Source organism: Camelus dromedarius, chromosome 9 (genome assembly GCF_036321535.1).
Source record: "Camelus dromedarius isolate mCamDro1 chromosome 9, mCamDro1.pat, whole genome shotgun sequence".
In the NCBI taxonomy this organism is placed as follows: Eukaryota; Metazoa; Chordata; class Mammalia; order Artiodactyla; family Camelidae; genus Camelus; species Camelus dromedarius.
Window position 1 is genome coordinate 1,387,119 of NC_087444.1, and position 19,713 is coordinate 1,406,831.

The following is a 19,713-nucleotide window of genomic DNA, read 5'->3' on the forward strand; positions in this document are numbered from 1 at the left end:
GTACATGATCATAATTCAATTTTCTAAAGGTCAGTAGTTTAAAAACATTAAAACGAATCAGAATGCTAAATTGGAGAAGTAATTCAGTAGAGATACAAAAAAAATTAAAACAATCATTTACAATCCTGAACATTATATTAACATAAAGAAGTCACAATTTGGCAATTTTAAACATTTGTGGAAATGCTTTGTTAATGAAAATAATAAAGTAAAATTCACAAAAGCAAAGGCTACCAGGTACTACAATCCACTAGGAAGGGAGCACTGAATCAACCTAGCAAACCTCTCACTGAACTGGCTTCCGAGTGGCTAAACCAAACACCAACTTGATTTTCTAACGTGTTTAACAGCTGCTAGAAACTGCATACTTAAGTTAATTGCAACGTGTAAGAAGGAAAACCAAGAATTTAGTTCCACACTTTGATAGCTGTATTTTTACTTTCACCAAATCAATTGGACCAAGGGGATCAAAAAGTCAGTTCTTTGTATTTCAATGCATGTTAATGATTGATTTTGGACTTGAAGGCACACTTTTCAAACATAATTTTTTGTATTATTCCTACTTTGATATGTAATATTTAACAAAGTCATCTTCTACTTACCTAGATTTTGTCTTATTAACATCTCGCTGCAAGAACAATCTCATTCGAAATTAAATCAAACCTGAAAGAATACATGTAAAAACAATCATTTAGTTTTTTGCATCAGGTATGAATAAATACATTTATGATATACTATTCTTTTAAGTTAAAAACTGTAAATTAAATTATTTTCTTGATGTAATATCTATTTTAAAAAGCATTCAACTAAAATATGATAATTTCAACCTTCAGGAAATTATTGTTAAGTTCCATTTTTTTGAGGAACAATAATTCTATTCAAGTGAGAACAAACTTTCTAGTTCATTAATTTTAATAAATTTTCATTAATTTTAATAGTATGGCAATAGCAATAATTAAAATCAGTATGTTAATAAAACATACACTTCTATCTAGATCAGCGTTTATCTAATATTATTACATACATATCAAAAAATACACCAAAAGGCTGAAGAAAAAAAACAGCATGAGATGGCATACAAGTTTATAACAGTAGCTAAAGCAATGGCCAACATGGATTAAGTTCTTACTAAACACCTGGGAAGATTATTCTAGAGAACAGTGAATATTGATACTCTCCTGCTTCCTCCATTCAATCTTCAATCTAGTCTAATGTGACCTCTACCCCAAAACTTGACTGAAAATTTACTGGTCAAAAATCAAGCTACCACTAATTTTATCACATTCCACAAATTCTGAAACCCAGTATATCCTACCCTAAATTCGACACATCACCTTCTGCCTCTTCCTCAAACCAGCCTATTACTCTTCTGAATTTTTATTCTCGAAAAATGGCAACATCATACCTATTACAATTTTCACCTACATTACTATAACTGGTCTATTTCCAGACTTGCTATCACTTCAAATTCATCCTTCCCAAAAGCATGTAAGTAACCACTCTGCAGTGGCTACCCTGAAGACGTCACCTCTATCGTTCAAGTCCTTCAGCAGCCCTCCGTCATCTCAGCCTCGTCTGCCCACCCCCAGTCCTCACCCTCACGCTCACGGTGTTTCTGCTCTGCTCAACCCCTCAGCTCCCGCAGCTGCCACGCCTTTTCACAGGGTTAGCTGTATCTACTCTCTCTCGCTCCATAATTTGGCTAACACCTCTCTACTAGTTTTTCAATATTTAGCTCAGTCACCCTGGCAGATCCTTCTGTAATTTCTTCAGCTATGTACAGCAACTAGTGACAGCTCTTCACCAGTTGTTAACTTGGGTGCCTTCCGAGCTACAGTGTGGAAACACTGAGGAGAAGAATTCACTTCTCTCGCTTCAGCACTGTTACAGGAGAGCACACGGTAAAGGCCTAACAACGTAGGTGGAACGGAAGATTAGAAATTTTGCGTTGCATCCCCAAATGCACACGTGGATATAGAAGAGAAGTAAGCAGAAGTCAGGCTAATGAGCTTGAATCACATTTTAAAGGACTTGAGAAAAACATTCATGTCACTTCTGGATCACATTACTTTATAAAATGGCTCCACCTAAGTAAAAATACAACTGGCAAACATCGGCCCAGTGCAATCTTTTACTGAGTAAATGAATTAATTCCACTGATTATCAGTACCAAGACTTTGCTACTAAATGTCTGTAACCCTACAGAAAACAAAGTTTGTGGATGATAAATCCTAGACTAATTTAAGTTATAGAATTAAGCAGAAAAACACTGGAAAGGTGGTGTGGTTTTAGCATTAGCAATGCCAGTAATCTAGAATGTGGTTCTCCAGCCTCATGTGCCTCAGTCACCCAGGGGGCTCGCTACGCACAGAAGACTAGGCCCTGACCCTCAGAGCTCCGAGTCGGCGGGTCTAGGACTGCAGCTTGATAACCTGCATTTCTGGTAAGTTCTTAAGGTGCTGCTGCTACTCCTGGAACCACTCACTGAGAGCCACAGACGTGGGTTTTCTAATGTCTAGGAGACATGAGAATATTCTGCCACCACCTTCTCCCACCCAGAACTGGATACTGAGCCCTATTACAGACTGAACTATAAATCACAGTGAGACCACGGAAGTCTGCCGTGAGCTGCTCGGGTGAGAGGCTGAAGACGGCCCTGCCAGAATCCACACCCGAATCCCTCGAACCTGTGAACTTTACATGGGGGGAGGGGGGAGTGTCTCTGCAGAGGGGATTAAGGTAAAGATTTTGAGATGGAGAGACTGTCCTAGACTATCTGGCGGGGGCCTAAATATAATCACATGTACTCTTATAAAGGAGAAAGGAGAAATCCTTATACAGGAGACATGGAGAATTCTGACCACATGCAGAGGAGGTGAATACAGAGCAGGAAGAGATTTGAAGACACTGGCCTTGAAAACTGCAGCCACACCAGGAGTATGAGCAGCTGCCAGAACCAGGACAAGGCAAGGAACAGGTTCTTCTCTGGAGCCTCTGAAGACAGAGCAGCACTGCTGACACCTTGACTTCTGCCTCGTGATACTGATTTCAGGCTTCTGGCTTCCAAAACTGTGAGAGAATGAAAGTTTCTGTTGTTTTAAGCAACCTAGTTTTGTAATAATTCATTACAGCAGCCTAGGAAACTAACATACTGATAATGGCAGGTTCTCTAGGAGAGAAGTTAGAAGCACTACATAAAGGATATTAAGGACTGAGCTGTGTCCCCATACAGTTCATATGCTGAAGCCCTGACTTCCAGTGTAACTCTGTTTGCAGGTGGGGCCTATAAGGAGGCGAGTTAAGATTAAATGGGGTCACAGGTGTGGGGTCCTAATCCAGTATGACTGGTGTCCTTGCAAGAAGAGAAACAGACACCAGGGATGCAGGCACAGAGGGAAGGTCACGTGAGGACACGGTAAGAAGATCGCCATCTGCAAGGAGAGAGGCCTCAGGGGAAGCTAAACCTAACTTCCAAATCTTAGATTTCTAGCCTCCAGAACTATATAGATCTCTACTGTTTAAGACACCTAAGTCGGTGCATTTTTTTATTATAGCAGCTCTAGCAGACTATACAAAAGGATATACATGTTTGCACAACAACGTCGACATACTTAATGCCACTGAACATTTTAAAACGTTTTAAAGTGTTAAATTTCATTATATGCATAGTTTATCACTATAAATAAAAGCATATACAAATATTACACACATAAAACTTTGACTTCACCTATTTAATTTTTTATCTTGCTCTGCTCATAATTATATTTCAAAGTCTGGAAAAAAATCTCACTTTTAATTGTATCTATTCCCCAAAGAGACAAACCAGGCCATTTTAAACACGCTTTTTTAAAGGGGGATTTTATAAGAAAATTTGATAGAAAGTTTTTCAATTCATACCTAAAAAGTATAATATAATTAGGATATTGTTTAGGTGAGTAATGGGAGGGGGATACAGAAAAGACAAAAACCCTTAAACTGACACAGCTGGTTTTACCGCAAAAGGTACATTATAAGAGAAAACTGCAAACTAAAGTGTCAAATATATCCTCCCCAACACTCATAATCCCAGTCTAATCATGAGAAAAACATCAGACAAACTTCAACAGAGAAAGATCCTCCAATGCCACCTAACCAGTACTCTTCAACACCGTCAAGGTCATCAAAACACAGACTTGAGGGGCCTACGGAGGGATGACAACTAAGTGTACAGCAGTGTCCTCAATGGGGTCCTGGGAGAGAACAAGAACATCTGGTAAAAACTAAGGAAATCTGAATAAACTAGGATCTTTAGTTAAAAGCACTGTGACAGTACTGGTTCGCTAATCGTACCACCTGTACCAGGCTGATGTTAAGATGTGAGTAGCAGAGAACACAGAGTGTGCACGGGGGGGGGGGGGGGGGGGGGGGGAGTATGGAACTCTTTGTACTATTCTGCTCAAATTTTCTATAAATCTAAAAATTTCTAAAAAGTACTATTTCCATTTTTCAAGTATTTTAAGTATATTGAAGAGACATGAACATATTTTAGAAAATGAAACTGACTAACTAGAAAAGGCTTCAGAATTAAACCCCAAAGTGCAGATAACACATCAAAAATTCATACGAAGTAGGCCACATAACAAGTCTTAATAAATTTAAGGCTGAAATTACACAAACTATTCTCTGATCACAATGGACTGAAACTAGAAATCAACAGCAAAAGTAAAACAGAAAAACTCACAAATATAAGGAAATTAAACAACTCACTCAAACAACAAATGGGTCAAAGAAGAAATCACAAGGGAATTTAGAAAATATTAGGAGACAAATAAATATGAAAACACAACATACCAAAACTAATGGGATACAGTGACAGCAGTACTAAGAAGGAAGTTTACATGCTTATATTAAAAAAGACCTTAACAACTGAAGTTTATACCTGAAGGAACCAGCAAAATAAGAACCAAACCAAAAGTTAGCACAAGGAAGGAAATAATAAAGAATAAAGCAGAGATAAAATAAAGAACAGAAAAAATAATAGGAAAAAAATCAATAAAACCAAGTGTTGGTTTTTTGAAAAGATCAACAAAATTGACAAATCCTTAGCTAGACTAAGAAAATTCAAGAAACCGCCAAAAAAATAACAAATGAAAGAAGGGACATTATAATGAATGCCAAAAGATTATAAGAGATTACTATGAACAACTATCTGCCAACAAATTGGATAACCTAGAAGAAATGGATAAACTCCTAGAAACACACAACCTAAGACTGAATCATGAAGTACTAAAAAAATCTGAGCAAACATGTAACTAGGTAAGGACACTGAAACAGTGATCAAAACCCTCTCAACAAAGAAAAGAACCAGATGGCTTCACTGGATAATCCTGCTAAATATTTAAAGAATCCTCTTCAAACTCTTCTAAAAAACTGAAGATAAAAGAACACGGGCAAATTCATTTTATGAGATCAGCATTCCCCTGAAACCAAAGTCAAAGACACAACAAGAAAACTACAGACAAATCTCCCTAATGAGTATTAGCAAACATCTTCAACAAAATACTAGCAAACTAGAGTCATTAGCACATCAAAAGAATTATACTCACCATGACCAAGTTGGATTTATTCCTGAAATGCAAGGATGGTTTGACAAATAAAAATCAATTAATGTAATACATCATATTAGCATATGAAAGAACAGAAACTACATGATCACTCAATTGATGGAGAAAAAGCATTTCACAAAATTCAACACCATTTCATGATAAACATTCAATAAACTAGAAATAGAAGGAAATCACTTCAACAAAATAAAAACAATATGAGAAAAGCTCATAGTTAATACCACACTCAGTAGTGAAAGACTGAAAGCGTTTCCTCTAATAGCAAAAAGATAAGGATGCTCACACTTGCTACTTCTACTCAACACAGTACTGGAAGTACGAGCCAGTGCAATTAGACAGGAAGAAGAAATAAAAGGCACACAAATTGGAAAAGAAGAAGTAATATTACCTGTTTGCTGATAACATGATCTTACAAGTAGAAAATCCCAAAGATTCCTAAAAAAGTTAAAACTAATAAATGGTTTCAGCTAAACTGCAGGATATGAAGCCAACACACCAAAAGTCAGTTGTTTCTACATACTAATAATGAACAACATGGAAAACAAAATTATGAAAACAATCCCATTTACAATAGTATCAAAAAGAATAAAAATTTAGGAATAAACCAAGGTGGCAAAAGATTTCTACATGGAAAACTAGAAATCAAAGAAATTAAAGAAGGAAAAATAAATAAAAAGACATCCCATGTGCACAAACTGGAAGACTTGATATTGTTAAAATGTCCATACTACTCAAAGCAATTTACAGATGCAATGCAATGCCTATTAAAATTCCAGTGGTATTTTTTGCAGAAGTTGGAAAAAACCATCCTCAAATTCATATGGAATCTCAAGGGATGCTGAATAGCCAAAACAATCTTGATAAAAGAAAAAGATGCCTCACACTTCCTCATGTCAAAACATATTATAAAACAACAGTAAGAAAGTCAGTTTAGTACCAACATAAAGCCAGACATATAAATCAATGGAACAGAAGAGAGAGCCAGAAATAAACCTATGCACATGTGGTCAAATGATTTTCGACAAGGGTGCCAAGACTACACAATGCGTAAAGGACAGTCTCTTCAACAAGTGCTAGGAAAACTGGATCAAAACATACAAAAGAATTAAGTTGGATCTTTACCTAACATCACATTACAAAATTAACTCAAAATAAATAGGAAACCTAAACATGAGAGCTACAACTACGTAAAACCCTGAGAAGAAATCAGGCAAAAAGCTTCATGACATTAAGTTTGGCATTGATTTCTTGGATATGACACCAAACGTAGAGACAATAAAAGCAAAAATAGACAAACAGGACTACCTTAAATTTAAAAACTCCTCTGTATCAATCAACAGAGTGAAAAGGTAATCTACAAAATGGGAGAAAATTTTTTCAAATCATGTATCTGATAATTATCCAAAATATATATATATAACATTTACAACTCAACAACAAAAAACAAAAATAAATAACCCAATTTAGAAATGGACAAAAGATGTGAATAGACGAAGTATCCAAAAAAGATATACCAATGTTCAGCAAGAATATGAAAAGATGCTTAACATCGCTAATCATAAGAAAAACTCAAATCAAAACCACAAGGAATATCATTTCACACCCCAACAGAATGGTCACTATCAAAAGGACAGAAAGTAACAAGTGCTGGAAAGGATACAATCAACTAGAACTCTTGTGCAGCATAGGTGACAATATAAAATGGTGCAATTATGAAAATAGTATGGCAGTTCCTCAAGAAATTAAAAATAAAATTACCATATGATCCAGTAATCTCAGTTGTGTATATGTCCAAAATAATTCAAAGTAGGATCTCAAAGAGATATTTATAGACCCATGTTCCTTGCAGTATTATTCATAGTAGCCAAAAGCAACCTGAATGTTCATCAACAGGTAACTGGATAAAGGAAATGTGGCATACACACAAAACGGAGCATTTTGTAGCTTTTAAAAAAGAAGGAAGTCCTGTTACATGCTACATCATGGCTGAACTTGAGGACATTATGCTAAGTGAAATAAGCCAATTACAAAATGACAAATATTGTATGATTCTACTCATATAAAGTATCTAACAATCAAAATAACAGAAAAAGAGAGTAGAAAGGTGACTGCCAGGGGTTAAGGATCGGGGCAGGGGGAGCTGAAATTAGTGTTTAATAGCACAGAGTTTCAGTTTTGCAAAGTAAAAAGTTCTAGAGACCTGTTGCACAATGCAAATACCCTTAACACTACTGAACTGTACAGCTGAAGATGGTTAAGACTGTGTATTTAATGTTAGGTATTTACAACTTTAAAAAATAAAGAAATATCAAGAAAAAATACATACAAGGGCCAAAATGGAACAACAAGAATTGAATTTGCCCTCCACCTGAAAAGCCTAAGAAACCAGAAAATACGTATGAAATGATAATTTTCAGATATCAGGCAGTCACTGATGGTGAACCCTAAAAGACAACCAAATAAGGTGAGCTTTCCAACAATCCCAACTTGCCACCTAAACAAAGTACAGCCCTCCACCTGGGGAAGAGGTACCCAAGTAGAGTCTGATGATCTCCCTGAAGTGAGGAGACTGAGCTGTAAGTCCAATGAAGCCATGACAGCTGCAGACCGCAGGGCAGAACCCTGGAGAGAAGACGACTGCACAGAGCCAGAGCACCTGTAAGCACCCAGCAGCGCAATGATCAGAGCAAGCCTGTGCGGAAACTGCCCAAGACCAGGGAAAGAGCCACCCCAGAAGACAAGAGGGATTCTTGCCCTCATCTCACACAAAGCCAGAAGTAATGCCTGTTTCCTTCAGAAAGAGTGTAAAACCTCTTAATTCAGGCAGCACTGGCTACAGCACTGGCTAGACTAACTACTGTTTGAAAGACAGACCCCAAAGGAGAATGAAGCTCAGGAGGGAAGAATTACAAACTGGTACAAGGAAACTACCGGGGGTAATAAATATATTCATGATCTTGTTCGTGGTGACAGCTTCCTGAGTGTATACATATCTCAAAACCTATCATAGTGTACACTTTAAATATGTGTATTTCACTACATGTCAATTACATCCCAATGGCTTTATTTTTAAAACCTCAATTACAACAAAACAACCCAATTATAAAATGGGCACAAGATTTTAAGCAGCACTTCACCAAAGATACACAAATGACAAGTAAGTAAATGAAAATAGTATCATTTGTCATTAGGGAAGTGCAAATTAAAACCACAATGAGTTATCCCACACAACTACAAGAACGGCTACAATTAGTAAGACTGGCCATACCAAGTGTTGGTGAACATGTAACTGAAACTCTCATACACTCATAGAGGAAGATAAAATGGTACAATCACTTTGTAAAACAGTTTCAGCATTTCTTAAAATGTCAAACATACACCTACTACATGATCCCGTCATTCCACTCCTAGGTATTTACCCAAAGAAATGAAAGCATATGATCACACAAAGGCTGACATACAAATGATCATCTTTATGTGAAATAACCAAAAGCCAAGGGGAAAAAAATGTCTAACAACATATGAATCCTTAAATAGTATCTCTACAGTGCAATAAGCACAACTGAGCTATTGATACATGCAACACAGGTGAATCTGAAAACACTCATGCTGAGTGAAAAAAAAATGCAGACAAAGATTTCACACTGCATGGTTTCATCTACATAAAATTCTAGAAAGTTCAAATGATTCTATAAATGACAGAAAGCAGATCAGTTACTGCCTGGGCATCAGGGGAGGAGTAATACATAGAAAAGGATTGCAAAGGGGCACAAGGAAACTTTTGAGGGTGAAGGATATGTTTATTATCTTGTAATGATTTCATGGAGGTATACACATATCAAATCTGTTAAAAATGCACACTTTAAACATGTGTGATTTATTATATGTCAATTGTACTTCAATAAATCTGTTTTTAAAAATCACAATATGCAAAGAATAATAAGCAGAGAAAAAATAGTTAAATCTCAAGTTAAGAATGTTAGTACGATAATAAAAGACACATCAAAAAAAATTGTCATTTACACTCAAAAGAGTAAAGGTACAAATTAATCATCTATCAACACCTGCGGCTGGTACTACAACTGGCACTACAATATTCCTATGACTGGTAACCAAATGCATAAACAATGCCTCTAAACGTCTCATCAGACACATCCCATGAAACAAGTGTAACAAGTCATCTGGACTACTGGATGGATCAGTGTATTTAATTTGTGACTTACACTTGTCACAATTTCTGTTTTTAGATAATTCCTACTGAAACATAATGGGGCTCAACCTTGAACAAAATAACATCAAAAATTAATTGTACAGCACAAATCAAAAAGTCCATCTGCAATAACACTAATTCTGCACCACCTCATTACTCTCACACACTTAGCAGTGAGGCTCTGCAGTTTCTCCTATCAGGAGGCAGAGTCTTTCCCCAGCCTTTAACTCTGGGCTTGACCTTATAAGGAAGATCAATAGAACACAGCAGATGTCAACAGTCTGCCAGTTCCGAGCTCAGCTTCAAGAGATCATATATGGTTCTGCTCTCAGGGACTCCTGCCACTACCATGAGAGCAAGCCCACTCTAATCTGCTGGAGGACAAAAGGACCACCCAGATGTCCCACTCCAGGCCGCCCGGCAGAACTCAGCCACGAGCAGCAGAGCCACCTTCCTGACCTGCTGCTGAATGCAGGCTTACGAATGAGCCCAGCCAGAACCAGAAATACTGCCTGACTCACAGACACGTTCTAGCATAAATGTTTTACACTAAGTTTAGAGTAATTTATTACACAGCAATAACTAACTGATACAGCACCTCTATCTTAAAGATACCACAGTATTCTCATCCGTAGAAGGAGTTATTTTAGATTAACAGTTGATCTAGGTCTCAACTTTGAAGACAAGGGGGAAAAAGACATAGAAGTCTCCTTTATTAACAGTGACTCTAGAAAACATGTGTCACAGTTTGTCAATCTCAGAGATATAAAGTCTCAGCAAAATCATTTAGCAAGTAATGTTACCAGTCAACTACAATTTCTCATGAAATTTCGTTGCTAGATAGCTTTGCTAGGTTCAACAATACAATGAAGTTTTTCAGGATTTGCCATATTTTTATGAAAACTGTTTTAGAGCAATCTGCTACCTTGCCTAACATTTTTTCTATTTACGTTAACAGCATTTTCCTTTAATGAAACACTTTTACTGAACAATTAAAGTGGCACCAATCCCAGGCCCCTGGACCGAGGGATGAATAAGTGACACCCAGGCTGAGGAGCACCCTGTGCTCCTGGCCATTGCAACTTGACTGCGGATGGGCATGGAGCCTAGACTGGGAAACCTGGAAGCCTCAGGATGTTCGCAAGGACTATGGGTAGAAGTACACTTGTCAGTGGAAATAACAGTGATGAAAATGACACAGATCACAACAGCCAGCGACCATCCTGGCCGCCTCTCGGAGATAATGTATTTCAGAGTGAAGCCACCACGGAAGAAAATCAAAGCCAAGAGACAGAGGTATTATCCTAATGCCATCACATGTATCCACTGATTCAAACTTGTCTAAGATAACCGCAGTAAGAGCAGAATAGGTAATACTTACCAACCCACTCATCGAAGCCTACTTAAACTCTGCAAAATATTAAAAACCACCTATTTGAAGGCATCAAAAAGCTAACACAACAGCAAAGACCGACTGGGCCAACATCTAAGACATGATGGAGACCTACAGATATAATCCCAGCACCTGAGGATGTTGGCCAATCCAGATGAGGCAGCTGAGAAACCGATAATTATTTCTGACATCACTGTAGAGCCAGGCGGATCAAGCAGAGAATGCAAGATTTAGAACCGTGAGAACCATACTAAAAGCTGACCACTATTTCAGTTGATATCTTTAAAGTATTAATCTCTAGTGAACTTTTATTAGTTCTGTCAAAAAAAAAAAAAAAAGTACTTGCATAAATTGCAGCCCTACCTGAAGACATTTAGGTGGCCAAAAAAAGAAAACTTTTCAATCGCTATAATTTAATTAAGGTAATCCCAGACTGCTGAAGACCCCAGGTGTGGCAGAAGCAAACGAAAATTAGCTCTAGAGAAAGACAGCATCACCATAGGGCTCAGAATTTAGGCATGCAGAAGCAGCTGGAAAGTTTACATGAAGATAGCATGGCAGTGAGAGAACCAAAAAAGGAATGTAACAAAAGTTCTGAATATAAACTTGCTTGTTTGTGTTTGTTTTTGGTTTTTTTGGGGGGGGGGGGTAATTAGGTTTATTATTCTTTTTTACTTACTTACCTTAATGGAGGTACCGGGGATTGAACCCAGGACCTCATGCATGCACACGTGCACTCTACCACCGAGCTATACCATCCCCTCCAAAAATTCAGAGTATACACTTTACCCAAACCACCAGATGACTGATAAACCACGTATGCACAGAGAAGAAATGAAAGAGTTGAGGGGAAAAAGTTGACAGAGGCCAGAGAGAAAGCTACACTCGAACAACAGTGCTTTCTTGGCAGTCTGATGCTTTTTCAAGAGAGTACATTAAACTGTGCAGTTTGGGCAACCAGAAGCTGAGGTCCTACAGGGTTGAAGTGTCAGAGAGGATAGAATTCAAGCCTAGCAGAAGAAAACAGATGGAAATCAGTAGGATTTCTAGAGGCAAGAAAACCACAAGGGAAGCTTCAAAATCTAACTATAAACTTAACCCAAGAATTCTCAGGGTAACATTAACAGATCCAGTCACTAAAAGGTGTTCATAATGACCAGTTTTCAAGCAAAAACCACATACTATGCAAAGAAACAGGAAACTGTGATCCACACTCAGGGAAAAAAGGGATGTTAACACATTAATTCTGGGTACCTTGAATGTAGGAGTTAGCATATAAAGAATTCAAAGCAGCTATTTTAAGTATGTTACAAGAATTAAAAGAAAATACATTTGAAGTTGACAGAAACTATAAAAAAGAACAAGCTGATAAATAAATAAAATAAAAATTCACCAAAAGGAGGTGATTAGAGATGACAGAAGAAAGGACTGATAAGCTTGAAGTTATTAGGGCAATAAAACTGGCCAATCCAAAGAACAAAAAGTAAATGACTAAAGAAAAATAAAGAGTCTGAGAGAGCACTAGGACAGTATCAGGCAGTAGAAAATAGATGTAACCCAGCTCACACAAATGTCCAAGATGTGAGAGGAGAGAAGAGTGAAAGAAGGTACAAAATAGTCTTTGTTGAAGAAATAATGGACGAAAACGTCTCAAATTTGGTAGAAAACACTAACTTACAGACCCAAGAATCTCAAGAAATCCAAGCAGGATCAGCACGAAGAACCACTTCTATATATATATCATAGCCAAGCTATTAAAGGCCAAAGAAAAAACTTTAAGGGTAGCCAGAGAAAAATGACTGTTATATATGAGAAATGACAATACAAGTATGGCTGAATTACCACCAGAAAAAAATGGATACTGGAACATCTTCTATATCCAGTGATACTATTCTTCAAAAACGAAAAAATATATATTCAGTAAAACAAAAATTAGACTTGTGGCCATCAGACAAAACCAACAGAGTTTAAAAAAAAAAAATGGGGGAAGGGGAAAAGTAATACAAATAGTTAATCCAAAAGATGGCAAGAAAAGTGAGAAAAAGAATACACAGTCAGAATAAATAGAAAGCACACAATAAGATCAATAGCCAGTAATATTATAAAACCTAAATGCATTTTATGTTATAAAAGACTAAGAGTGTTAGACGGGGCTGAAAGTGAAAACTATGATACGGGGTATACACAAAACAGTTGTTCTAAAACATAAAGGCACAAAAACTTTAAATAAAAGGCTGGGGGAGAATATAAACCACACAAACTCTAGCTGTAAGACAGCTTGTGTAGCTACTTACTAACAATAAAGGCAGACTTCAAAGCAAAAAGCATTACCAAAAATAACAAGAAACAACAATCATGAAAGGTTCAACTCATCAGAAACATGGAACCATACATAAATGAAAAATGGACAGCACACAAGAAAGACAAATCCACAACAACAGAAGATTCTAACGTATCTCTCTAATTGAACCAGCATGCAGAAATTAAGCTGGTGGGGATGCAGAAGTTTTGAAAAACATGATTAACAAAACCGACTTAACAGACACATATAAATACTGCACACAAAAAGCTACAAAATACATTCTTTTTTCAGATACACACAAAATATTGACAAAATCTGGTCAATAAACATATTAAAAGGTACTCAATCAAATCTAGAATCAGGGAAATAGAATATAAAACCACTGTGAAATACCACTATACGCCCTCTAGTATGACTAAAATTAAATATTAACAATACAAAGTGCTGGTGAAGATGAAGTGCAAAAGGAACTCTGTTGATGAATACAAACAGTTACAAACACTTTGGGAGAGACATTTTTGAATACCTTCTAAAACTGAACATAAACACTCTAAAATCAAGCTATTAAACTGCTAGGTAGTTACTAAGTATAAATGCGTGCATGTGCGCACTAGGAGACACGTACACGTAAATGCACAGCATTATTTGTAAAAGCCTGAAGATGAAAACTCAAATTTCCATCAAAATTACAATGAATAAACTGTGGGATATTCATATACCGCACAGCAACAAAAATGAATGAACTACAGTTATATGTAATAATAGAAATAGATCTCAGAAAGAATGCTGGAAAAGCCAGGATCCATTTATAAAAATTTCATTAACAGAAAAAATATCAAACATGTGTTTTTAATAGTAAAAATATAAAGCAAAAAAGAGACTACCAGAAAAGGTAGGATGGTAGTCTCCTAACGAAGGAGAGATTTGACGGGGAAGAAGCAGAGTGGAGGATCTAGCAATGTTTTCATTTTGAACACAAAGGTGGTTAACAGGTATCACTTTTGAGTACTTAAGTTGTACATTTTTTCCATTCACCATTCTGAGTATTTTTTCCACACTAAAAATGTTTCAAAACTAAAAATATAAACTTTCCCCCAAGTAAGGCACCAGCATTATCCTATAGTATTCTCTTGTTTATATTTTTATTAAAGTTATAAAAGTACATATTTTAAAAATCAATAGCACTACTGAAGTCTCCCCCTCCCCACCATTTCTAAACAATAGTTATTTCATTTTTCATTTTGGATCTGATGACTTCTATTATAAGAAAATGACTTATCCTCTTTTATCCCTCTGTAACCTTCCAAAATTATACTAGAGCCCCACATGAGGATTGCTAATTGACTTTTTGACAAAGTGTAAAACTAATTCAATGGAGAAAAAAGTCTCTTCAACACATGGTGCTGGAGCAACTAGATATACGCAGAGGGGAAAAAAAACACTGACTTAAATCTCACACTACACCAATGTTAATTCAAAGTGGATTATAGTTTTCCATGTAAAATGTAATACTAGTAACCTTGCAGAAGACAGAAAGAAAAATCAGGATCTAAAGATAAAGCATTCTTAGAAATAACAAAAGCATGATCCTTAAAAGGAAAAATTTGATAAATTGGACTTCATCAAAATGAAAATCTGTTACTCTGTAAAAGCTCCTGTGAAGAGGATTAAAAAGCAAGTGACGGACTTGGAGAAAACATGTGCCAACTACATACCTGACAAAAGACTCATATACAAAATATGAAAGAACTTTGAAAACTCAACAGTAAAACATCAGCAAAAATATCAAAATAAGGACATTTGAAAATCATCTCCATAAAGGCAACAAGGACACTGACAAAAGCAAAGTCAACATGTTTCAAACTCTAGATATTAACCAAACGCTTGCAAGAATCTGGAGAGTTTATCCAGGAAAGATGGCTGAATCCTGATGAGACCAGCAAACTTTGTGGCATTTATTTTGCCCTATTCCCATCCCCCAACCCTAACTCCATAGTAGATTTGAAAGCCAACAGTCCACAAGTCTGGTGAAAACCAGCAGGCTGGCAGTTACAGGAGGCGGGCAGAAGAGGGTGACACCTCCTTCACTACACAGAGGATTGTCAGTATTTGACATATCTGGTGGTTTCCTGGAAGAATTCACTCCCAAAGCTATCTTAAATTTGACCTAAGAGCAAAAAAAAGCCTCTTCCCCAAGGGCCTTTTTCAAGAAACAACTGGAAGTAATTGTATCCTGTTACAACTGACTGAGGCCGTGGAAAACAGTTGAGACAAACACGCTAACCAAAAAGCTTAAAAAGAAAACCTGAGGCTTAGAAAAGCTCCAATATATTCCTGAGACTCTAAATAGTCAAATGCATGCCTAGAGAAGGGCACATGCCCTGGGTTGTGCACATGCCGGGAAAGGCCTGAGAAGGCCCTTAAGCACTCACTTCTGGCTAAACTGGAATCTCTGCACAACAGGGAACGAAGCGAAAGGCAAAGTTACAAATTTCCTGGCTGAGTACTGAAGGTGTGCTCCAAAACACACACACACACACAGCCTCTCAACAAAGACTTGGAGACTTAATGGTTGCAGGTATTTAAGAAATCACTGTGCAATTATTGGCTGACCACTAAGCTAACTGAGTAGAGAGACTTCAGTGGCCACACATGACAAAGAATACATATTTTACAGGATTAGTTCTGAAAAACCAATAAACAAAAAACAACAAACAGTAACAACAAGTAGTTCTGGGGAGGTGAGAATATCTAGTCATCAGAGCTGCTACATTATTTAAAATGTAGTTTTCAACAAAAAAAGACAAGACATTAAAAAATGAAAGTATGGCTCAAAAACAAAAAAAAAGAGGCAGTCAAAAGAAATTGCCTCTGAGGAAACTCAGACATTGGACTTAGTAAACAAAGTTATAAATCAGTTATACTAAATATGTTCTAAGAACTAAAGGAAATCCACGTCCAAAGAACTAAAGGACAGTATGAGATGCATGTCACACAAGCATAAAATATCAGTAAGAAGACAGAAATCATGAAAAAGAACAAAAAAATTCTGGAGTTTAAAAGTACAATAATGAAAATGAAAAATTCACTACAAGGTTTCAGCAGCAGTGTGAGCAGACAGAAGAAAGAATCAGTGAATCTGAAGATATGCCAGTTAAGATTAATGTACTCTAAGAAGCAGAAAGAAAAAAAAAAAGTAAAAAATAAAAAAAAGTCTAATATAGCTGAGGGATATCATTAAGAATACCAACACACAATGGGAGTCCCAGAAGAAAGGAGAAAAAGGGACAAAAAGAATATCTGAATAAATAATGAATCATAATTACCCCATATTTGATGAAAAACATTAAACACCCAAAAGCTCAAGGAATCACAAATAGGACAAACTCAAAGAGACCCACACCTAGATACAATATAATCAATCTGTCCAAAAACAAGAGAATTCTGAAAGAAGCCAAGAGATAAGCAACGCATCATACAGAGATCCTCAATAAAATTAACAGCTGATTTCACATCAGAAGCCACAAAGGCCAGAAAACAATGGGAAGACATATTGGAAGTACCGAAAAATTAAGATTGTCAACCAAGAATTCAGCAACTACTTTTCAAAAATGAAAGAGAAATTAAGACGTTTAACAGAGAAACAAAAATGGAGAGAACTGGTTGCAAGCATATCTGCTATTCAAGAAATACTAAAGGGTGTCCCTCAAGCTGAAATGAAAGGATGGTCGACAGCAATGCAAATATACCTGACAAAATAAAAAGCACGGTAAGGGTAACTTGGTGTATACATAAAAGACAGTGTAATTTTAAAATTTGTGACTTTTTTCTCCTATCAGATTTAAAAGACAGAAAGACATAATTTGCATGAATATAATAACACAAATGAAGAGGAAGGATTAGAGGTATATAGGAGCAAAAAAAAAATTTTTTTTTTTTTTTTTGAAATTAAGTTGATATTAACCTGAAGCAAACTGAAACAAAGTTACTAATTGTAATGCCCACAGCACCACTGGAAAATGAAATATACATATATATAGTGAAAAAAAGGAATTTAAATGGTAGTAGAAAATAAGCTGTTTAGCACAAAGGGAAGCAATAATCAAAGAATAAAGGAACAACAGAATAAATATTAAGACATACAGGAAACAAACAGCAAAATCAAATACATAAATTCTACCTTATCAGCAATTACATTAAGTGCAAATTAACGGGGCATTTCAATCAAAATCAGAGATTTGCCAGAATGGGTAAAAAATCACAATCCAACTATATGCTGCTTAAAAGAGACATACTTTAAATTCAGACACTTTTTAGATGCAAAAAAATTTAAAGGAAAAGGATAGACAAAGATATACAGTGCTAACAATAACTAAAAGACAGCTGGACTGGCTATATCCTTATAAGACATTAAGGAACCAAAAAATCATTCCTAGAGAATAAGGAGGCTGTTTTATAATAATAAAAGCCTCAATCCACCAAAAATAATGTATAAATTATGAACATATACACCCTAACGAAGCCTCAAGGTAGATGAAGCACATACTTACAAAACTGAAAGGAGAAACAAACAAAAATAGTTGGAGGCTTCTATGCCTCACTTTTTCAATAATGGATAGAGCCAGACAGAAGACTCACAAGGAAATAAAAGATCTGAACACTATAAACTAATCTGACCTAACAGACATCCACAGAACACTCAACAAGAGCAGGACACACTTTCTTCTCCAGTGCGCATGGAGCGTTCTCCAGTGCACATGGAACATTCTCCAGTACAGACCATATGTTAGGCCATAAAACAAGCCTCAATAAATTTTAAAGGAATCAATCATATAAAGTATGTTCTCCAACCACGAAACTAGAAATTAGTAACAAAAGAAAAATTTGGAAAATTAACAAATATGTGGAAATAAAGTAAAAACTCCTATTCAATACCTCAAAGAAGAAATCACACGGGGAATTTTAAAATATGTTGAGAACAAAAACACAACACACTAAAACTGATGGGATGAAGTGAAAGAAGAGTTTAAAGGGAAAATTATAACTATGTATGCCTACATTGAAAGAGCTATCAAATCAATAACCTAACCATCAATCTTAAGAAACCAGAAAAAGAGCAAATTAAACCCAAAGCAGCCAGAAGGAAGGAAATAATAAAGATTACAGCAGAAGTGAAACAGAATTTTAAAAAGAAAGAAAGAAAGAAAGAAAGAAAGAAAGAAAGAAAGAAAGAAAGAAAGAAAGAAAGAAAGAAAGAAAGATCAATGAAACCAAAATGATTCTTTGAAAATATCAACAAAATTGACAAACCTTCAGCTAGGAGCTGTCTGAAAAAAGAAAGAAATTACATGCATCCCTTGTTTCATTGAGCATCACAGATACTGTGTTTTTCTTAACAAATTGAAGGTCTGTAGCAACTCTGCACCAAGCAAGTCAATCAGCACCATTTTTCCAGCAGCATTTGCTCACTTCGTGTTTCTGTGCCACATTTTGGTAATTCTTACAATATTTCAAACTTCTTCATTATCATTGTACTTGTTATGGTGACCTGTCATCAGTTATCTTTGATGTTACTACTGTAATTGTTTTGGGGCACCACCAAAAACCACGCCCATATAGGATGGTGAACTTAATAAACATTGTGTGTTCTGAGTCCACTGACTATTCCCCCAACTCCCTCCCTCTCATCAGGTCTTCCTACTCCCTGAAATGCAACAACATTCAAATTAGGCCAGTTAATAATCCTACCATAGCCTCAAAGTGTTGAAGTGAAAGGAGAAGTCACAACTGATGTGGCAAATTTCACTGCTGTCTTAAGAAAATGCCACTGCCACTCCAACCTTCAGCAACCAACCACCCTAATAAACTAGCGGCCGTCAAATTCAAGGCAAGACCCTCTACCAGCAAAAAGATTACAACCTGCTGAAGGTTCAGATGATAGTTGGCATTTTTTAATAATTAAGTATTTTTAATTAAAGTATGTACATTATTTTTTAAGACATAACACTGTTACACAATTAATGGACTTCAGTACAGCATAAATTTAACTCTTATATGCACTGGGAAACCAAAAAATTCATTTGATTCACTTTATTGTGGTTGTCAGGAACCAAACCTGCAGTATCTCAAGGTATTTCTGTATTATAATCATGAATGAAAAAGGTATCATGACTACTGGCTTTATAATTAAAAAAAAAAGAGGATT

The 19,713-nt window shown here is 36.2% G+C and overlaps 1 protein-coding gene across 15 annotated transcripts in view; it reads right to left on the reverse strand.

The window, feature by feature from the left end:
- Positions 1 to 19,713, reverse strand: part of ZNF644 (zinc finger protein 644) — a 98,679-nt gene that overhangs the window by 64,645 nt on the left and 14,321 nt on the right. For 8 of the 15 annotated variants that reach the window (XM_031457561.2, XM_064488688.1, XM_064488692.1 and 5 more), the window contains exons 2-3: positions 2,913 to 3,069; positions 603 to 663 (exon numbers count right to left, since the gene is read on the reverse strand). The exons of 1 other annotated variant lie outside the window; for it this stretch is intronic. In XM_031457561.2, coding sequence (XP_031313421.1) covers positions 603 to 646 — 44 coding nt within the window. In that variant the 5' untranslated portion in view covers positions 647 to 663; positions 2,913 to 3,069. The remainder of the gene's footprint in view (positions 1 to 602; positions 664 to 2,912; positions 3,070 to 19,713) is intronic. 6 more of the 15 variants (XM_031457562.2, XM_064488690.1, XM_031457567.2 and 3 more) reach the window with 1 other exon arrangement.